At 38.1% G+C, this 23,509-nt stretch overlaps 1 protein-coding gene across 21 annotated transcripts in view; it reads left to right on the forward strand.

Moving 5' to 3' along the window:
• The window catches only part of NRXN1 (neurexin 1), a 1,424,087-nt gene that overhangs the window by 847,054 nt on the left and 553,524 nt on the right, over window positions 1-23,509 (forward strand). The window contains exon 1 of one of the 21 annotated variants that reach the window (XM_072635604.1): window positions 1,968-23,210. The exons of 19 other annotated variants lie outside the window; for them this stretch is intronic. In XM_072635604.1, coding sequence (XP_072491705.1) covers window positions 22,928-23,210 — 283 coding nt within the window. In that variant the 5' untranslated portion in view covers window positions 1,968-22,927. Of the gene's footprint in view, window positions 1-1,967; window positions 23,211-23,509 lie in introns of those variants that run through there. One more of the 21 variants, XM_072635606.1, reaches the window with a different exon arrangement.

Genomic DNA, 23,509 nt, shown 5'->3' on the forward strand with positions numbered 1-23,509 from the left:
TGACTGGAAAGAAATCAGGGAGCAGAGGTTCTTCTAGTCAAGAGAGCTTTTCTGTCACAGAAGTAGTGGACTAGACCTTAGGAGCACTAGTAACCTGAGATAAGATGGGCTTTTATACCCAAGCTTTGGGATTGGGAGGGGGGTATGTTCCTATGTGGGCAGCTAACCACAGGGAATGAGGTCAGAAAAGGGGAAGCAGAGGTGTAAGGGGAGGGAGGAAAGGAGACCCAAGTGTGTTGGGTACTTTACAAAACAGTTCAGGGATGTGGTCACAAAGCAGGGAACTTAACTTGCAACATTCAAGACAATGGGCACAAACCATAGGGGTTAGTCACATACCCAGAAAATAAGGTTTTCTTATCAACCAATAGAGCCACCTGTTACTGGGCAGATATAGATTTTGGCAAGGCTCTCATTATTGCTGGGCCAAAATTAGCCACATCACTATCAGAGAATTTTCAAAATGATGTTAGATGTGCTTATAGCCATAACTAGTGCTGAGTGCCAAGGCATTGACATCCATAGGAATACACTTTCTCCCCTCTACATACTGTGATCCAATGACCCTGTCCACCTTGCTGTTCCTTCAACATGACATTCCATCTGCCAACTCTGAGCATTTACAAGAACTGGTTTTTTGTGCCTAGAACCCTTTCCTTCCTCATCCCCACCTTCTGACTTCTCTAGCTTCCATCACATTTCCATCCAAGTCCCACCTTTTGCCAACAAGATTTATCTGATCCTCCTTAACTTTGGTGCTTTCCTTCTGAGATTATTTCCAGTTTACACTGTAAACATGTTGTTTGTACAGAGCTATTTGCATGTTTTCTCTCCCATCAAACCCTGAGCTCCTTGAGAGGAGGGCCTATTTTTTTGCTTTTTTTTTAACCACAGCATTTAGCACAGTGCCTGGCATATAGTAGGTGCTAAATAAATCCTTGTTGACTTGATTTGACCTTTAACTCATGATTTTCCATCACCCTCTTTCCCTGTGTGATACAGACACTCCCTGAGTCATCATCAAAAGGGTCATGTTGCCAAGGCATTTTCTTCTTGGGGCCTGCCTTTCCCAGCAAGTATATTCAGAATAAGGAAAGACCTGCTCTTTTTGTCACTGTGACTCTTCCAGCTTGGAAATACACAGCCACCCCACTCCTCCTTTTTTTTAACCTCAAGTAAAGAATTCCTCATTACAATACAAATACAATACAATACAAATGGCATCTCTTCAAAGTGAATGCATACATACATACATGCATATATGTATACGTATACATATATATACTTAAAATCAAAGCTATATAGTTTTTAAAAGGAAAGAGCCTTCTTATTTCTAATCTACAAAATGGCTATAACCATTTCTGTAGCTCCTGCCTCACTGGGTTGTGTGGATTTAATGAGATAATGTATATAAAACATTTTTAAACTGTTAAGCTCTCTATAAATGCCAACCATTATTATTTCTAATAAATGCTTTAGTACAAATAAAAAAACCTTTTTCCTTAGACTCAGATTAACCAACATTTTGTATTTCTTTTATTAACTAGTGACCATTTTTATTTTGGCTCTTGCTGCATAGTTGTTTATTTATGCTTATAAAATAGCATTTATAGTTGATATGTTGAACTATGATGGGAAGATAAATCATAAATCTAAAAGCATATTTGAACCAAGATAGTTAACACAATGATCATCTGGGTTAATATCTATTATTCAGAGATACTTCCCTCCTTTAATTTAATGGTCATCTAATCCATCCTCCAATCCACAGCAAAAATTTCTTTGAATATATTATTCTTCACTTCTTACCAAAATAGACAGCCCTTTCCATTGTTTGGTAAACCTAATTATTACAAAATTCTTTATACTATTGAACCACAACTTTCCTTCCTTCAAGTTGTACTCACTGGTGCTAGACTTAGCCTTTAGAACTACACAAAATTATTTTGCAAATAGTACATGCTTAATAATTTTTGTTAAATTCACTTCAGATATTTCAGATCTTAATATATTCATGGATAACTATGAATAATATACTATAAAAGATAGAAGAAATCTCAGAGACCATGTGTTCCACCATATATCTGAACAAGAATCTCTCTACCCTTCCCTTAATCCACCTGAACATTTCTGAAACCTCTCCCTAAAATCTCAAGTTAGGGGAAACTTAACACCCTTCTCCTTAACCCTCTCACTCCCAAATAATTTTACTAAATTTTACTTCTCGAAGATTGTTATCAAAACATCACAACAAATCTAAACCTCTGGACCTTGAACTTCAAAACAGGAATAATCCTCTTCTACATGTATTCCATAGATTCACACCTAAGCCTTTTCTTCTCCAAGTCAAATATTCCCTGTTCCTTCAATTGATCATCATATGGTATGATCTCAAAGCCCTTCAACTTTCCTGACTCACTATTTTTGGACACATTCCAGCTTAATAATATCCTTCCTAAAATGTGGCCCCCTGAACGGCATGTTGTAGTCTATCTGTGGTCTAACCAGGGCAGAGCTTGGTTAGTTGGTTGGATTGTTGTCCTTCATTCTGGAAGAGGAACCAAAATGACATCACCATGATAAAGTCAAATTTCAGTGTGTCCTACTCTGGCTGATCAGGTCAACATGAGCTCAGAATGTTCTACCAGAGATAGGACACAGATCATCCATGTGAATACTTGGGGTGGATACTCCAAATTTGCACATCCTATGTTTCTTTTGTGTTGTTTCAATTCAGTAGTATTGACATCACGTGGATAATATTCTATTAGCACAGCCTAAGATCATCACATCATCATTTTAAGCTTTCAAATCCCATTGTTTGACTAAATTGAGCTTGTAGTCAACTGAAATCCTGAGATCTTCTGCAGATGCATGTGCTATCTAGTTCCCAATTTTAGTCTACAATATCTACAAATTCCGTCTCTTAACCTTCAACAATCTGAGCTTCACATTAAACTATTACCTTTCCTTTTCTATCCCAAATTCTAACCTTCAGGACAGTTCCTCCTTGCTGGCAAAAATCATAGCTGTCCACAATAGTAATTTTCTTGTATTGATTCCTCAGTCTTTTGAAACCTGATGCTCTCATTAAGGCAAGTTTTAAAAATTAACTTTCTACTCTTAGTCTTTTATTCTCAGTCCTAAATATATCTTGACTTCCATTAAACTGATCTTTCTGGAGATGATTCCCATGCTCTTTATGAACATAGTGATCCTTTCCTGAATATTCTTTGTCCGTGTTAAAATCTGATTCCTTGTGATGAATACACTACTTTAGTTGAAATCTAACCAATAAGAGAATTAATTCCCATAATTTAGATATCATGCTTACATTAATTTGTTACAGTAGCTTTCTTTAGTAGTTTTATAACAGTAGATTTTTATATAACTTCTGGTCAGCTAGGGTCTAGAGAGAAGATAGGTGTCTCAGAGGATAGAATGTTATGCCTGGAGTCAGGAAGAGCTGAGTTCAAATCCAGCCTTAGACACTAATTGTATGACCCTGGGCAAGTCACTTAATCCATCTGCTTTGAATGAGAATAGCACTGATCTCCCAGGATTGCTGTGAGGATTAAATGAGATGATATTTGTAGAGTGTTTAGCACAATGTCTGGCACATAATAAGCATTTAATAAATGCTTGTTTTTCTTCTTGATCTGAGCTGCTGCCAAGTCAGCTTCTCCCCCATTTTGTGCTTGGGCATTTGAATCTGGAGGCCTGAATGCAAGCCTTTACATTTATTCTAGTTAATTGTCCCTATTTAGAAGCACAGAGGGATGCCTCTCCTGTTGAAAAATATATTTAAACAACGACATGATCATTACAATAATTCTCCCTTGGAGCTGGGTTTTCTTAAATAAGCTCAGGCTATTTTGATTGCTGTTACTAGGGGCCTACTGGCACAATGAGGAAGTCATGGAGGCGAGCTGTCAGAAGCATTCATCTGGACCTTTGCTGAATGTAGGAAACAGTGACAAAGCTGCTCTTTGGTGAACGGGTATAACCATTGATCTTATGCCACAATGGTTTTCTGGGCTGCCCAACTCCATAACCTGTTGCTCATGTTCATTTAATCAGTATGTGGTGCTCAGGTGTTAGAGTAATTGAAATTCTTTAGACAGCCTGGTAATTAGATACTTGTAGAATGCTAAAATATTAAATGTAAGAGAATCATATTGATCAATATTTTCCTTCTTAAAAACTTCATAAACAACATTTCCCAAATAGAAGGTAAGCATCTGGTCAATAAAAATGTCTGACTGGTGCTACTGCCTTTAAATGCTTTGATTCTAAAACTACATTAGCCAAGATAAATAGCCAGATTACAACATATTGTAAATGTTCTATAGAAATATGTGATAAGCATCATGGCATAGCAGAGAGAGAGGAGAGAGCTGGCCTTGGAGTCATATAGATTTGGGGTCAGGTCCCATTTCTGCCATCTTTTGAATGGGTGGCTCTGAGTAAATCATTAACTTCTCACTGTGCCACGCAACTCTCCTTGAAGAACAGGTATTTATCTTCCATTTATAAGATATAGGGAAATTTCCTTATCTGGAGTTCTCTAAAAAAATGGAATGAATGAAAAGGAATTTATTAAGCATTTATTATGTGCAAAGAACTGTGCCAAATAATGGGGAAACAAATAGAAGAACATGTCAAGTTCCCTTTAAAATTTACCTCTATATATTCCCCATTGGTAAAATAAGAGAATTAAAATAGAAGATTTCTAATTGCCTTTCTGACTCTACAACGATCCATGAATCTAGATGTACCATATTTAGTTTTGTTTTTTGTTTTTTTTTCACAGTATTGGGGGCCTGCTTAGTGATCTATACTTGGCCTCCTGTTAATCAACCCCACCCTAACTTTTGGTCTCCGGATTTAGTCAAAAGACCTGGGTTCAAATGCTTACTCTGTTATACACTACTTGTGTGATGTTGAGCAAACCATTTAACCTCTCTAGGCCTCAGTTTCCTCTTCTGGCAGCTAGGTGGCATGGTGGAGACAGTGCTAGGTCTGAAGAAGACTTGACTTCATATCCAGCCTCAAATACGTATTATATGTGTGACCTTAACCAAATCACTTAAACTCTGTTTGCCTCGGTTTCCTTCACTGTAAAATGGGAATAATAGCCTCTACCTCACAAGGTTGTTGCCAGGATCGAATGAGAAAATATTTATAAAGCACTTAGCATCATCTGTGGAACATAGTAAGTATTCTATAAAGGCTTATTCCCTTTTCTTCTCTATTTCTGCAAAATGAGAGGGTTGGATTAGATGACATCTAAGGTCGCTCCTTTCTGTAGGCTTATGAGTCTGCATCTTTCAAGTGATCTGGGGTCAAGATGTTTTTTGAAAATTGTTTTTTGTTGTTCTAAAATTTGGAGAGTATCTCTAAAAACTACATGGAAGGTCAAATATCTGGGCTGGCTAAAGTATCATCCAGATGATCCTTCATCTGTTTTATTTTGTTTTGCTTTTCCCCTAATTTCTTGATTGTTTGAATTATAGAATCGGAGAATGTCGGAGCTGAAAGAACCTTTAGAGATCAACTAGTCCAGCTCACTCATTTTACAGATGAGGTGTAAGTAACTTGTACAAGGCTGACGTTGTTATTGTCACATCTGATTCTTCATCACCCCATTTGGGGTTTTCTTGACAGCGATACTAAAGTAGTTTGCCGTTTCCTTTTCCAGCTCATTTTACAAATGAGGAAACTGAGGCAGCAAACAGGGTTAAGTGATGTGCCCAAGGTCACACAGTTAATAAGTGTTTAAAATCAGATTTGAACTTCCTGATTTCCTGCCCTGACAGCCACCCACTCAACCATCAACATGCCCAAGGATTTAGGCTTAATAGGAAGTAACAGACTTGGGATTTGATTTTAAATTTCCTACCTCAGAGGGCAGTGCTATTTTAATCCCTTTAATTACTCTTTGTCTGTGTACTTCATGCTGAATTCCTTCAAATTCTTTATCCTCTAATATAAACCTTCCCTTAGTTTTCATGAAAAATATCCTAATCTGTATCCCAAATTACTTCACTGGGTTTGGGAGGGTAATACAGGGCATTTGTCCTGTATAACTACAAACACCTCTTTCTCTTAATCCCTGCCAAGAGAAGTAACCACATCAAAGGAATCCCTAGCATGGTGTTTTGACAGAAACTGACAAAAAGAACATCTCAAATGAAGGCTAAGAAGCATGTCCTCCAATCACTCTGAAGACCCATGACGTCTGATAAACTTGGCACATATTAGGTACCCTGGTTTGGGGTTTTATACAGGTGAAATGAGACAGCTGTGGATTGAGTAGAAAGAAATGAGGTGGTTTTGTTACTTTCCGTGCATTTTCTTTTTTGTCACAACCCTATTATTTAGTAATGAGGATTTTTTTTTGCTCTTAATTATATAGTGTGCCAGTTTTTAGCACAGAAATGTGCAACTTCCTTAAACACGACTCACACACACACACACAAAGGTTAAGAAACTAGTTGTGAAAATAGGCTAATGATTTTCCATCCATCCCCACATTTTTTAGCGTACATCTATTATTTGCCTTTATTACTAAGAACTATATTTTACTCTTCATTGCATGGATAATGCCTTTTAAATTGATTAGAATTTTCACAAGATATTCAGAGCACAGTTCTCTTCCATATCTGAAAAGCTCCAATTTCCTCAGACTGAATTGATTACAAGCTAATAGCAGTAGTTAATTTTGTGGGAAAACTAAGCGGTAAGGTAAATGTTCACTGAAATTTGCAATTTTCAATTTCCTAATATTAACAAATGCATGCAGACTTTTCATGAAAATCACCTGTATTTTTCATAGAGAAAGGGAAGTAAAAATCCTATGTATCACATGAAATTCTTCCTTGTGAAGGTAATTAGCTTGTATAGCAGTTTAATTCTTTTTTCTTGGTGTATCAATAGGTTAGCTCAAAGTACAACATAAAGGGTTTTTTTTTTTTTATCTCTCCTATTGATTAGCTATGAAGTGATGTGTTTAGGGGCTCTCCTGCAGTTTCTGTAGGGACTATTTATTTAAATTGAAAAAAAAATCAGTATTACTTGAAAAAATAACAAAAACTTTGATTTAACAGTACAAAGGAGGGCACTGCCTAATCCTTCAAGTAGGAAATTACTTTTCTTCATGATCCATTGCTTTCATACTGTTTCTGGCTTCTGTTGCTACAGGAGAAAGGTAATAGGGTGGCTCTCCTTTTACCATCTGTTTGAAGCTCAGGTGCTAAATTATGCCTAAAGTTGACGAATTAAAGCCCTTCTCCTCCTCTTCATCATCATCAACACCATCAAAACTTGACAGAAATGATCTTAGAGTCACATGAGGATATCTGTGAATAACAAGGCCAGAGAAAGTTTTTTGAAAAGGTAAAAAGAAAATTAAGGAGGCAGCGGTGGCATGTACTGGATGGTATTTACGTAGCATTTTAAACCTTGCAAAGCTCCTTGCAGGCATTCTCATTTGATCCTCTCAATAACCCAGTGAAAGAGTCAACATCCATCAGTCAACAAGTATTGATTTAGCATTTCCTATAAGCCAGTTACAAACAAAAAGAGAAATTAAACAGTTCCTACCCTCAAGGAGCTTTTGCCTTCAGGGAAGAGGAAACATAAAAAAAGTAGCAGTTAAATAAAAAAGATAAATCGAGTAACTTGCGCTTGGTTTATGCAGATAAAAAGGAGAGGAGATAGGATTAGAACCCAGATCTCTCCTTCTTACAAGTCCCACATATTCTTTCCATCATGCCATGTTGAAAGGAACATTGACTTTGCAGTCAGAAGACTTAGGTTCTGATATTTACTAACCCTGTGGCATTGAAGATGTCATTATTCCTCTATATGATTCAGTTTCATGATCTGTCAAGTGAGAACAATAATATTGTACTACCTAAGACACATGGTTTTATTGTTGGCTTTGTTTGTTGTTTTTGAGAGCATTTAAGTGTGAATTCATCAATTCACCAGCATTTATTAATTTTTTTCTATGTGCTAGGCCCTTGGAAAAAAATTAAATAGTCCTTGCCTTCAAAGAGATTACAGTCTACCAAGGGAAAGAACAAGTAGGTAGGTACATTAGAGATACATGCAAACTAAATACAAGGTAATTTGGCAGGGAACACTAGCCCTTCTATGAACAACTAGGTGGCTCAATGGATAGAGTGCCAGGCCTAGAATCAGGAAGATTCATCTTCATGAGTTCAAATCTGATCTCAGACACTAGATGTGTGACCCTGGGCAAATCACTTAACCCTGCATCCATTTCCTCATCTGTAAAATGAGCTGGAGAAGTAAATGACAAACTACTCCAGTATCTGCCAAGAAAACATCGAATGGGGTCCAGAAGAATAGGAAACAACTGAAACAATTGAACAATTATTAAATGGATATAATAGACCTTGCACATCCAATTTTATGTAATAGCACATTCCCAAGTGGGAAGTATTACTGTGATGAAGGCAGGTTTGAGGTAGGTTTATGATCCTTTTTCATTGTAATTTCTTTGGCAAAATTACTTCAAAATTTTTGAAGTCTGAAGCAACAGTGGTTTCTTTCACTGTAACTGAAGTTTAGTTTGTACTGGATGACATAATTTATAGTTTTCCAAGAGACATTTAATAAATATTTGTTGATTAATTGATTGATCATGATCAAAGCTATTTCTAAGGTGAGATGATCCTGGCTTTCCAGGGCTAATATAGAAAGTAATAACACTAGTTCTACTCTCTCCATAGGCAGAAACAATTAAGCCAACACCTGATTAGCAATAATAATTAGTAGATAACTTGCTCCACTCTCCTCCCCTACCGCCCTTTCTCCCATCTCTACCCTGGGACTCTATCTATACTCAGGTAAGCTTCTTCTCTGCCCAGTCCCATCCCATCCCCCAGAATAGATTCCTTGACATCAGTCAGGGAAGTCTCAGTGTTTAAACCATGTGCTAACACATGAGGTCTCTTCCACTAAATTCATCTTTAGTAAGTTCCAGAATTTCTAGCTAAAGTTCTGATCTTAATCATAAATGTAGAGCTAGAAGAGACTTTAGAAGTCATCTAGGACACTTTCCTTTTATTGCTGAGAAAATTGCCCATGGCAGTACAAGTAATAAGTGGGATAGCAGTGTTTTGAACCCAGGTTCACTGATTCCAAATTCAGTTCTCTTCTCACCTTCCAATGCTGCCTACACTATCGTAATACACAAGCATTTTCAGCTTAAGGCAGAGAAATGATTGGTCTGTCTCATTGAAACAGTTCCCTTTTCAACATTTAGAACCTAAACCTTGTTAATGAATTAGATTTTGCATTTAAGAGAAAATGAGAATTCCTCTCCCCAACTCTACCTCCCCATCAGAATAAATCCAGGTTTAATATAAGGGCAACAATGAAAAAAAATATTTGTTTTTCCTGCCCTGTTTGGGCAAACTCCCTAAATCTGTAAACTGTGCTAGTGTCTGTCGGTTTTTCATTAGACCCATAATACAATCTAAAAGTAAACCACCAAAATATTCACCCGAGAATATTATCGGAAAAGAGGAAAAGCCCCAGGTATGCTTCGTTTTAATTCCTGGCATGCATTAGGTATAGAAGACCACACCATATGCCTAATGAAAGCTTCATTAGGAAGACATTAGTAGATTAATCCTACTCACTGTATGGTTTATTTTATTTAGAATGCAATAAGGTAAGTTCATTAGTTTGCAGAGTTAATGTTTTCTACTGTACCTCAACACAACCAGGAATAATTCCGCAGAGATCCACAGATCTCACTAACACCTGTCAAGATAAACACATGGTTCTCTGGGGGAATCATCTTGGCAATATATCTGAGAAGATCTAGAGGGAAAGTAACTCTTTCACACATATAAATAAAAAGGTACACAGTAAAAAAAAACAACTGATTAATGATTTTTTCAAATGCCTCCGAGGTCAGATGTATCTTATAGAAGTAAAGAAAAAATTGTGTCTGTCCTTTCAGAATAAATATTTGGGATCCTAAGCTGCTCCATTTGAAAAATATTTTAAGGAATTTGAAGAATATGAAATAATTATGCCATTTGAATTGAATCACTGAAAGGTTATCTGGGACCTGTAATCAAATCTCCATCAGTCCCACAGCAAATATATGAGATTATAAGTTTTGTTACAGTAATATTATTTGCTGCTATAGTTAAGATGCTGTCACTATTTCCATTATAATCCCCCATTTTCAGGGATTTATAAGCTGGCTATAAACATTTGCTCTGCAATATACCCTGGCAGTGAGCACCTTAGTTTCGTAGTAAATTTTATTTATAAAGTATAAGAAAGACACTGATCTTTTTTGACTATGCTTAAGACATGAGTAGGAAAACATGATAATAGCTTTCATTATTCTTTATAATCATTTAATTTAGTGTTCAAACTAAAATTCTCTGAATCAGAAGGTGTAGAAACAGCATGTCTAGAAATGTGGAAAAGTTTTGTTTTATTTTATAAATAGTATTGGTGGCCTACTGGATATATACTTAGCATTCAGTAAAATCTTGTTTAATAAAGCTGTTGTTGTTTTTAAGAAAATCTTGTTGGAGATATGCATATAGTAGAATAATAGTGTTGATAATGAGCAAAAATCATTGGACTAGTTATGATTTCAAACAGTAATAGTAACTCAACTTTATGTAACACCTTCAGGTTTACAAAGTAATTTATTTATTTTGTAAATTAATTGAAAACAACCCTGTGAAGTAGGTAGGACCATTATTATTCACATTGAAAGGATTACAAACCTGTGGATCACAAAGTGAAAGCAACAGCTAGTAAATTTCAGGTCTTCTGATTTCCCAACTAGATTTATGACACTGTGGGCCATTTTATAGACTGGTACCTTTCCAAACTCTTTTATTTCTTCCTCTCTTGTCTAAGTTCATTTAACACCCAAATTCAGGTCTACCTACAAATTTCCCCAACTGAGAAGAAAGCTAAAGTCAAGGTTGGACAATACCTAAAATAGACAGCTTTTTTCATAATACGTTAATAACTACCTTTATTCTTCTTTCTTTTTCTGGAGCTTTGATTTCCTCAGCATAGAGATCTCCTGGTATTTCTATCAATAGAGATTAGCAACCATTTTGCACCTTTATAGCCTTAGAGACTTGACTAGAGTATTGAGAGATTAAGTGATTTGCTCAGGGTCATACAGCCAAACATGTGAAACCAAGCCTTTCTAACTCCAAGGCATTCATAAGACAAAGCGCCAGTCACCAAACTGCCTTGGAATCCTTACTAACAAGTCCACAAAAAAATCTTCCCATTATCTTGAATGAGGGAATTGGCCACAGAATACTTTCAAAATGTCGCTGTTTAGTTCAACAAGCACATACATATTCAACTTCCGGCATCAGTCTTCCCTATAGCTGATGTTGGTTTACATTGGAACCAGGCATTTCAGGACTTGGCAGGGTTAAGGTGCCTGGTTCTGTCGTTGTTGCCTGTTTTGAGTGCCTGGAATTACCAGCAAAGGGAATGCTGAGCCACAGTCAGTGATATCTGAAAGATCATAGAAAATAGAAGAGGCATCATGAAATAAGAGAAGGATTAATGTATCAGAATGAGAAGAGAATTTACAAACTATAGGCCAGTGAGCTCAACTTCCATTCTGGTGACAATTCAAGAATGCATAATTAAAGACATTGTTGGCAGACAACTGAAAACAGAAGTAGTGATTACAAAAAGCCATCATGGCTTTACTAAGAATAGATCCAGCCAAACCAACTAAATCTCCCCTTTAGATAAGATTACTAAACTAGCGGAAGTGCTGAATGTTGTGGATAGAGCTTATCTAGGTTTTAGGAAGGCAAATAGTATCTGCCAGTATTCTTATGGAAGAGATGAAGAGACATGGATTAGAAAATAATATTCTTAGACAAATTCAGAACTGGTTGGATGACCTGACTCAAAAAGTAGTAGCTAATGGTGCAGCATCAGTGTGGCAGGAGGTGTATGATGATGTATCCCAAGGATCTCTGCTTAGCATTGGGCTGTTAAGTCTTTTCATCAGTGACTTGAACAAAGACATGTATGGCATGCTCATCACTTTTTAGATGACGCAGAAGCTGGGAGGGCCTACAAATACTGTGAATGACAGAATCGGGATACAAAAGCCTTGATAGGCTAAAACAATGGGCTAAATCTAATTTGATGGGATTCAATAGGGATAAATGTAAAGTCTTCTGCTTTGGTACCAAAAAAACTCAATTTCAGAAGTATAGGATGTGGAAGACAAGGTTAAATAACTTATTCTGAGAAAGATCTGGACTGGGGGAGGAGGATAGGAGGCAAAGGGTTATTTATCTGAAACCTCAAAATGTCAACAGTGAAATGAAAAGAAATGCAAAGAAAATTAATTTAATCCTGATGGATCTTAATGCATCAAGAGAAAAATAGCTTCCAGAATTCGGAAGGTGGTGAGCCCACTGTACTTTGCCATTGTTCCATAACCAGGATGATTAAGATCCTTAAGCCACAGGGTGTTAAAATTGGTTGAAGGAACTGGGCATGGTTACCCTGGAGAAGAGAGGACTGAGGGTAGGAGTTTGAGGTTGGTCATGATCCCTTACTTCAAGTATTTTGAAGGATTATCATGTTGGGGAAGGATTAGAATTGTTTTATTTGACCCCAGTGGGTTTCCATTCATTGATAAAATGGGTAGAAGTAACAAAGAAGCATATTTAAGCTTGATAGCAGGAAAAGCTTCCTAACAAATAGAGAGTTTTCCAAAAGTGAAACAAGATTGCTGTAGGGGAAGTGGATTCTGCCTCTTTGGAGGTCTTCAGGCAGAGGCTGGATGACCACCTGACAGGTATGTTACAGTGTAGATTCCTTTCATGTATGAATTGAACTAGATGGCCTTTGAGATCCCTTCAACTCTCAAATTCTGTGGTTAATCAGCTCTCACTAGGGAAATAAGCTACAATTTTTTTTTCCTTTGCCAGTAAATGCTACTCCTTGGACACAGGATCAATATACCATTTGTCCCCTTTTTTTGGTAGCATTATCATTGAGCTGTGTCTAAAATAATTTGGGATCTCTAGAATTTTGGTTTATTGATGTTTCTGGCCTAAATGGCCTTAATATATGTGACTGTGACGGGGCAGGTAGAGGGTGTACAATCAAGTGGTAGCAACAAGACACAAGGAGAGTATATGTATACTATAAGGATATGTATACTATCAACAATTTGTATATTAACCTTGTTAGAAGCAATGTGGTACAATGGATAGATTGTAGGATTTAGAGCTTGGAAGATACGAGTTCAAACCTTGTCTCTAATTACCTCTGTTAACTTGAGCAAATCACTAAATCTCTTTGAACCTCAGGCCCTACCCCACATTCCATAATGCTGCTGATTTGTAGAGTAGTTATAATCTGTTTGCTGGAGAGTGTTTCCACACTTCCAGAATGTCTCCCCCACTATCTGGAATGAAACTTTAAACTATCGATATGGCATTATAATTCTCTGAGGTTGGTTCTGGCCTAATGAGGAAAGGACTTATTTGAGGAAAAAAGATTTGGGCTGAGTTTGAAATGACAAAAGGACTAAAAGGAAAAGGGGCATTGTTTCATTAGATAGATAAGAGATGAAGAGAACATTCAGAGGTAGGAGTGTTAAGTTTGAGTAGTGAAAAGGATTTCACTGTTGTATGGTGGTAGATAAAGTCAGTTAGGAGGTGTGAGGTGAATAGGGGGTGAATCTAAGAGACTGACAGTGGAGAACCTGATGAGGAAGTGATGTAGGATAGAATTAGCAAAGTCTGGGCCAGATGTTTTTATAGTTGAAATGGAAAAACAGGGTCAAAGTGAGACGCTGTTGTATGACAAAAATGAGGCTTGATCATGGCCTTGTAAGGGGTGAAGAATATGAAATCATCTCTGCAAATATAGGCCTGTGGGTCAGGCAGGTTAGCTCAGCTAGCAAAAAGAAACTATACAACATGGACAGAGGTGTGCAGGTCAGTGATGAGAAAGAGGGCATGTGCAGGATGGCTGCTTTCCAAATAGTGACCAGAAATGGTTTTAGGGGTTCACAAGTAGTATCCCCTTCCCCAGCACAATAAATACTCCATGAATGACTATTTTCCTTTCCTTTTCTAATGAACAGAAATCTGGATTAGTTTAATTTTATGTTTAGAATAGGACTTGTCTCACTTTTATTCTAGGACCTCTCTGTGTCCTCTCATTCTCTTTATTCCCTTTTATAAGTGAGTTTGCTAGAATTATTTTCAGCAAGTTCTTTAATGGTTAACAAAAAGATGAACTGAGCTTGAGATTTCAGTGAAAAGTACTAGATTAAAAAGAAATGCCCAAATTTATAGAATTTTGCCTTGGGGTCCCAAACTGGAATTTAATAGCCCAAGGGGACAGTTTAGGTGACAGAATGGAAATAGTTCAATTTCATTTCAATCAACAAATGTCTATGAAACATGAATATTCAAGGAAAAAAAAAAACCAAGAACACTTGCCATCATGGAATTCGCTGAATAAAGCTTTGTCAGTTCATGGTCCCTAGGTCAAACAGAATATCAAGGATTCAAGCTAATTAGGGGGTAAGGAAAGTAGACTAGGATTATACTATCACCAGAACTTTTTTCTCAAAGCATATTTGCCTGTAATAAACAAAGAGAAAACAAAAACAAAATCCCAGGGTATCATTTTGCAATTTTTAGCTAAGGACATGAGGGGGGAAATGTGTTATTTTACAGCTCATAATGGTTAACCACACAATATTGGGTAAAATGTGAAAACAAATTCAATTTCAAAGATATAACCCACAGAGCCCATATTTTGCTAAAGTCTAACTTATGAGGGTATTGACTCTTGCTTTCTCCTAAAGGGAATTGGAAGAGGGGGCAAGGGAAGGATATGAACATTTATTAAGGGCCTCCTATAGGCCAGATGCTGCGCTAAGGATGTTATAACTATAATCTCATTTGATGCTCACAACAACTCTGTGAGTTAAATGTTACTATTATACCCATTTTATAGTTGAGGAAACTGAAGCAGGCAGAAGTTAAGTAGCTTACCTGGGTCACACAGCTCTTATGTTTCAAAGGCCAGATCTGAATTTAGTTATTCCTGACTCCATGCTCTCACTACTGTGCTAGCTAGATGCCAGCCTTACCCTGTTGAGGAGTAAATTTTTCTTCCACTGGAACTCAGATTTCATCTTTTAGGTAAATTATACAATGTAGTGATTGCTATTTTGTTGATTTGGTCACTTCTGACACTTCATGATGCCATTTGGGGTTTTCTTAGCATGAATACTAGAGTGGTTTGCCATTTCCTTCTCCAGTTCATTTTACAGATGAGGAAACTGAAGTAAACAGGGTAAAGTGACTTGCATAAGGTCACACAGCTAACACATATCTGAGGTCAGATTTGAACTCAGATACTTCTGACCCCAGGGCCAGCATTCTATCCACTTGTACCACTTAGCTGCCCTTACAACATAGCAAACCAGATGTGAAACATTTGAGAGGTCTGATCTTTGGAGTAATTATTGAGTAATACTGTTCTACTTTATGCGTTCATTATAGGTCTGTGTTACCTATGTTAACTGAAAAGCCTCAATTGTAAGACTAGTCATTGCTAGACTGGGACTAGAAAATGATGATGACCTAAATAGGAAAGCAATTGACCAAACTATACTTCTAAAGGAGATCATACAAGTCCTGTAAAAATGGATCCAATATATACATACATGCATGGATGAATGTATGTGTATATATGTATACATATATTAATTTTCAATTAACAAAATCTATTTTCCACTCCTATCACATATTTTCACCACACTTGAAAAAATAATTAAATGAAAGCCCCTTGTAGCAAATATACATAGTCAAGCAAAATTAATTCCTGCATTGTCCATTTCTAAAAATATATATATAGGTCTCTATCTTGTAACCTGATTCCATCAGAAAGTGTATCAGAAAAGTTTCACTATGGAGTCTCAAGAATTATGGTTAGTCACATTGTGTAGATCAAAATTCTCAAGTCTTTCAGAATTCTTTGAAATACACTTATTATTATCATTATCACTATCCTCATTTTTCTCTCTGAGGATAGCTGCCCCTGGGGTCCACCCATATTCCAGACTCAAGGTTTTCTGAACTTCACAGATCCCAAGGTCCCAAGGTACCTACTTCTGAGGCATTCCTTCCTTCCCATCTCAAAACCCAAAGCATACAGATACCTTGAACTTGCTTAGGCTTCCCCCGCCCCCCATTATGCTGATACCAGTAGAAATGCAAAATGTAATTCTGACACCTTCTTCATTTTTAATTTTAAAAAATTTGGTGCTGCCTGTGGGTTTTAATAATGCTTCCCCTCTGCTGCTTTTAATGCCTACTTTTCTATTTAAAAAGCTTAGCACTGAGCTGTAAGGATTCCCAATTAAGCTTAAGAAAAACATGAAAAGGTTGGAAGTGTCTGTCTGACAGCCATCCTGTTTCTTGAGACAGTAGGGTTGGTTTGGAGAGCACAAGCACAAAAAATAATTAAAGATGACTTGTCCTCTTTTGTCTCTCCACGTATTCTTTCTTCTTCCCATCATTCCCTATTGCCTTCTTCCTTTCCATACTTTCTCTCTCTTCCCTCTTTCCAGACTTCTTCCTAGATACCATAACTTCTCACACTTGATTTTCCTCCCTCCTTTTTTCTGCATTCAACTCTTTTGTTCTTATCTAAGGATTCAGCTTCCTGGCATCCAAATAACCTTTCCTTGCTAACGAAGGAAGGGGTATGTATGATGAGTGTCTGCTTTGAGTTCATCATAGATTCTGCCACTAGGAGAGATAACAAAAGAAATCATTGTCCCTGGCTTTTGGAATTTAGAAATTAGTTTTGGAGATAAGATTAACATACATGAACCAGTCAGAGGACATTGCAAGATTGTATGTGGTTAGTACACGTTCAGGTGTTAACTGTGTGGTATGTGTTGTAATGACTGAAATCTGTCCCCTATTTCCCATGATACTTCCTGCTTAAATAAAACCTTGCAGTGACTCCCTATTGCCTGTAAGAAAAAATACAAGCTCCCTGAAAAATGTGAAAATATGATTCTACATACTTTTCCTAGGTTAATTTCCTCTTTATACAGTCAATGTTGGGGCAGCTAGGTGTCCCAGTGGATAGAATGCCAAGCCTGGAGTCAGGAAGACTGGAATTCAAATCCAGTCTCAGTTAGTTACCAGCTGTGAGACCCTGGTTAAATCACTTAACCCTGTTTGCCTCAGTTTCCTCAGCTGTAAAATGAGCTGGAGAAGGAAATGGCAAACCACTCCAGTATCTCTGCCAAGAAAACCCCAAATGGCATCACAAAGAATCAAACATGCCTGAAAAAGGACTGACTGAACTGATTGAATACTATTTTCTATTCATTAGTAGCTGTCCTCCCTACTCATTGGGGCATCTTACCTGTGTACCTTTTAAGTTCTCCCTTAGATTTAGAGTACATGTTATTGTCATCTGTACCTTTCAGATTCCCTCTCTTTCATCAAGGGCCTGCTCAAGGAGTGAGCATGCTTTCTTTCAGCAGGCCTTCCCTTCTCCCCTCAGCGGTTGATACTTTCTCCCTCCTCATTGACTTTTTATCCTAATTCCTTTATTTTCTTTCCTGTTTTATACTTACCAGCACACATACCATACCCCTTTCCCAGTAGAATGTAAATTCCCTGGAGTAAGAATGTTTTGTTTTTGTCTTTTCTCTTCAAATCCTAGAACCCATAATACCTTGCACATAATAGATGCTTAATCAATTTTTAATTGAATTGGGGAAAATAATAATAGTAATAGCCTTACAAAGTGATTTCTAGGAGTCAGCTTATTTGTTTCTAATAAACAACTTTATGTAATTAATAGTACAAGATTTAAAATCCCCATTTTAAGTGTAGAGGTGAAATAATCTGCCCAAATTCATATGGATAATAAGTGGCAATACTGAGGCTCAAACCAGGATCACAGTTTATTTGAGCTGAAAGATATCTTAGAAACCATCTAATACCATCCCCTTTTGTTACATTTGAAGGCAATGAGTTCCCCAAATGCTGAAGTGACTTGCTTAAAGTCAGATAGACAGCTAGATGGTGCAGTGGATACAATGTTGGATTTGGAGTCAGGAAGTATCAAGTTCAAATTAGGCATTAAACACTTCTAGTTGTGTGACCATGGCAAGTCATTTAACTTTTATCTTCCTCAGTTTCCTCATCTGTAACATGGAAATAATAACACCTTCCTCCCAGGACTGTTGTGTGAAGTGCCTAGCAAACCCTTAAAGCACTATATGTATTCTATTTATTATTGTTGCTGTTTATTAAAGTTACAAAGTGAGTGAGTAAAAGGGCTAGGATTTGAACTTGGGTCTTCTGACAAATCTAGTGTCATTTTAATGAAGTTTAATGATGATGTAAAAGTCCTTAATTTGGGACTGCACAAAGTTAGAAATGAGGAGACATCACATAACAAGTCACATGAGAAAGATAAGGAAGGTTTAAATAGACTGCAAGTTCAATATACGTGAGCCTGGCACATACTTGTATCCCCAATGCTTAGCTCTGGGGATACATATTATGTGCTTAATAAAGTCATGTTGATTGATTGATACTATTTAATTAATGCTTCCTGATTGATTGTGATATGACTGCCAAAAAAAGCTGATAGGATCTGAAGTTGTTGATAAAAATCCAGGACAAGGATGGTGTTGGGTTAGCTGTATTCCCTTCTTTCTGGTGAGACCATTTTTTTTTCAATATAGTATTCAATTCTAGATACCATGTTTTAAGAAAACCATGACCAGAAAGATAGGTGTTTTGAAGTATTTGAAAGGTTTTGATGAGGAATTCTACATCTGTTATGAATGCAGATTTCAGATCAAATCAGAAAGACAGGTTTTGTCTCAGCATATAGAGATAGGGAGAACCTTCCTAACCATTAGAACTATCCAAAAATGGGATGGACTTACTCAGGTGGTAGTCACTCCCCATTTATTTGGAGGTGTACAAGCAGAAGCTGGTTAACTTTTGCTAGAGATATTGTAAAAACGATTCATGTTTCAGGTATGAATTGAGTAAAATGATTTCAATTCTCAAAGTCTATGACTGTAAGGTATAGGAGAGATATTATTTTCACTTGATAGACATAGAAACTGATTCTCAGAGGCTTTGCAACTTTCCCAAAGTCACAGAGCTAATTAACAGTAAAGTGTGAACTAGAACCCAGGTCTTGTGTGCTCTTCTCATCACACCACAGTATAAAATGAGAAAGTTGGAAATAAGCACTTTGAACTTACAACCTTTCTTCTATTTCACTTTATTCTTTTCCTTTATAAGACTCTTACTGCTTTTAAATATATATATTTTTATAAACTAAAGAACTTTCAATTTGTTTCATGGTTGCCATCCTTAAGATTTAGTCACCAGGTAGCCAACCTATTTTTGCTGTTTTAGTTCTTGGAAAGCAGACTCAGTGTGATTATAGGATCATACTCAAAGCTTTTCTAGCATGTTAGAATCTTCTACAGCTTGGATCCTGCTGGCATACCCTTTGAAAATGCAGGGTCACTTCCACGACATGGTGAGACATGGGAAAATTTGGAGGAAGTTTTACCAAACCCTGGGAAATTTAAAAGCCTGCTAGATAAACCCCATAAGCAGTCAAGAGTTTGGCTATTCACACAGGAAAAAATCAAATGAATGAAGAATGCCTATTTGTCCATATCATACATTTCCATGAACAATCTTATAGGGCTGGTCCATAATCATATATCAGTTCCATCAGTTCTTTCTGTCATGAGGGAGATATCGAATGACGTCTTTCAAATATGATACATAAGGATTAGAAGTCAACTAAAAATGGCAGACCAGTGTGTGTGTGTGTGTGTGTGTGTGTGTGTGTGTGTAAAAATGGTGATAAAATTTGAACCGCCTATCTCAAATGGTTGTTATGAAGACTGCACTTTGTAACCCTTAAAGTTCTGTTTGAGTGATTCATGACTGTTATTCTTGTGGTTCCATGGGAGCGCTCAGAGAAAAAGGTGTAAAGAAGAGAATGGAAATGTTGAATAAGAGTTCAGGGGAAGAGGTATGGACTGAAAAATCAAGATTTTGGAATTCTTTCTACAGAAGTCATAGGTTGAAACTGTGAGACTGGATGAGATCTTTGAGTAAAGAGTATACATATATATAAAGAGATTTTATAGATGTAGATGTTTGCTGCCTAAACATTACCTAAATGTACAGCAGTTATAGTGTTGAGATGTCTCATTCAAAATTCTTCATGATACACTGTACTTGCCAAATGCATATGAAGCCTTTAAACTTTCCAACAAATTTCCCTAGGTGCAAGGTAGCAATATATCCAACTACAAATTAATATGTAGGTTACTGATTGAATTGATACATTTCTTCAGGAAAGCATTTTATCATTTATTTTTCAGGATATGTTGTTATAATTGTTTACAATTGGAGTTTTTTCAATTAAATTCAGCGAACACATCCATATAAACAGTCATCTTTGGAGACATTGTAAGGCTGCAGAGTACAGTATGGAAGACATATTTTAGCTTCATGTTTGGTGACTTTCCCATGCTTTAGGTTACATGTCTCTGAGGAAATATTACATATACATGTAATTAATAATCAAACTATTTTCATTTATTGTTCAGGAGAAGTCTTAAAAATAAATCAAACCATAGGAAACATAACCACCTTCAATCAACACAATGAAGCTCTTTATCAAACCTAGCACTAATCTATGTTTTTGTTGCTGTTTCCTCCTCCCAATTACATCATGAAGCATCTGTTGTGGAAAATAAGTTCATTAAATATCCTTAACCATGCAAAACTAGATTTAGAATTATAGCTTTAGAGTGCTAGTCTTTCGATGACTATTTCAACTTTTTGAGCCATCATCTTTGTCATCCTTACAAGTAACTTTTGCATAGTTATCTCACTTTTTACAATAACCCTATAAGATGGGAAGTGTAAGAATTATGCCCATTTCACTGATGAGGAGACTGAGGCTTAAAAGCATTGTTAGCAAGTGGAAGCAGGGGGAATATCATAGACCAAAAACCCAGGTCTTTTTTACTCTCAAGTTCATTTTTCTTTCTAGTATACTTCAAAATGCTACTTTTTGTTCAATAATTGGTCATTGAGGTTGTAAATTTCCTACTTTACTTAGGAGTGGGAAGTTTAAGTCAGTGTCCCCTTGACGCCATTTTTTATTCAGACTTGGAGTATTAGATAAGTACAACCCCATCTCCCCCCCTCCCCATAAAATAGATACTAGTTGTGAGCTCTTAAGGGGATATCATTTTGTAAGTGTCTGTGTACCCACGCTGCCCTTATTTCTCTTTCTTTCATCTTCTCCCCTCCCAGCTTTTTAGAGCCAAATTCATTTATTCTCAGTCCTACTAAGTATTTTTTTTTTATTCCTTGCATTTTTACTGCTGTATATGAGCTATGATGCTGTGGCTCAACATTATCAGTGGTAACGAGAACTCTTTGTTACGAGTAATGTGTGTAATTACCAGATCATCAAAACTGATGCTTGAGTAGATAGTGTCAAGCCATATTTAGCAGCCTGGGTTTGAACACCTGGTGGAACAAGTTTCGTTCAATAAAAAGAGCGGAATTTATTCCTTTTTAAGATGTAAGTAAGCTCTCAAGACAGTGGTATATCTGAACCATCGAGGTAGGGGAATGGGGCTTTTTACCACCTTAATTTGGAAGGAGAAATCACCTGCAGAAGAGGCAGAGTTGCTTTTTTAGGTGTTTCCCCTAACGGTGCACACGTGTTCCTTTGATATGTCGAGAATTGAAGTCAGAGAGAAATCTGGGCGATTTTTGTGGGCAGCTAGACTCAGCCTCCCTCTTTAACATAGGCTCGTCCTCTGCATTGCATCCGAGCTTCGGTGATTTGCTGTTTGGAGACTGCAGATTTGCATAGAGCCCCTTCTCTTCGCAAGCGTGTGTGTGTGCCTGTGTGTGTGTGTGCGCGTGTGTATGTGTGTATGTTTTCTTCTTCTGGTTCTTGTCTCTCTTTCTCTCTTCCTCTTTCTCTCTGTTTCCCTTTTCCCTCCCTACTTCTTTCAGAAGGGTGCACTATTCTGTCGGAAAACATCGGCGGGTATTACTGTCAATAGTCAGACCACTGAGATTGCATTGGGAGCAGTCTGATTATCGCAGCCTTCGCCCGTGGTGAGCTGGCTGCCCGGAGATTGCCTGTGCGAGCGAGGAGAACCGGCTGGAGCTGAATGGAGGGACGAAGAAGATCAATTTGATGGTTTTTTCTTCACCCCCAAAAGGAGCTTTGGCCGGCGAAGTGGCCTCTCTTGCCCACGCGCAAAATGCTGAACGGCCGGAGACCTAGTGGATTCTTGGAGTATGGATGTCATTTAGAAGGGGGGGACTTCTTGGAGGTTCTTTAACATCCTTCTTCTCTCCTCCCCACCTCAAAAAGAAAAAAAACAAAAAACAAAAAAAACCCCGTACACTCATGCACACACCCTAAACTATTTGGGAGTATTAAGAACCTGGAGCCCTGGAAAGCTGGGACCGGCCCCTGGGTGTGTGGTATTTCTTGCCCGGGGTTACCTTTTCGGACCAGTCCCACACAAGCTGGATTCACCTTGACTATGTTTCGGATTGTTTTGAGTGGAAGGCGCCGCGGACTCCAGGCTCGGGAGAAGACTGTCCGAAGGGAAAGGATGGGTGCCCTGGTGCGGTGAGGCTGCCGGCACTCGGTGTGTGTGAGGCGCTGCCTCTTCGCCCACCCCCCCGCTCCCCGCACCCTGGGCCACCCCTTTCCCCCGGTAGCCAAAGTTTGCCCCCCGCTGCGGCTGCACCTCTCCCGGCATTCAGCCATGTACCAGAGGATGCTCAAGTGCAGCTCGGAGCTGGGGTCCCCCGGCAGCGGCGGCGGCGGCGGTGGTGGTGGTGGTGGCGGTGGCGGTGGCGGCGGCGGCGCGGGGGGGCGCCTCGCTCTGCTTTGGATAGTTCCTCTTACCCTCAGCGGCCTCCTAGGAGTGGCGTGGGGGGCTTCCAGTTTGGGAGCGCACCACATCCACCATTTCCATGGCAGCAGCAAACATCATTCAGTGCCTATTGCTATCTACAGGTCACCTGCTTCCTTGAGAGGCGGACACGGTGGGTTTCAGATGCCAAGTTCTCTCGGGTTATTCTCTAAGCTCCCACTCCCCTCCCCCTGCCGGGCTCTAAGATTTGAGAGCAAGAAAAGGGATGTGAGTGTGTGTGTGTGTGTGTGTGTGTGTGTGTGTGTGTGTAGTGTAGTGTAGTGTAGTGTACACATACCACTTATTCCTTAGGAGACAAAAGGAAGGGGAGGGGGTGTCTCTGCTGTTTGTAGGGGTGGGAGGGGCATTCCTTATCTAGATCCTGAGGGAGAGAAATGTTGGTACCTTTTTCATGACTAGCCAGAGGCTGGA

The sequence above is a fragment of the Notamacropus eugenii genome, chromosome 1, assembly GCF_028372415.1.
Source record: "Notamacropus eugenii isolate mMacEug1 chromosome 1, mMacEug1.pri_v2, whole genome shotgun sequence".
Taxonomy (NCBI): domain Eukaryota; kingdom Metazoa; phylum Chordata; class Mammalia; order Diprotodontia; family Macropodidae; genus Notamacropus; species Notamacropus eugenii.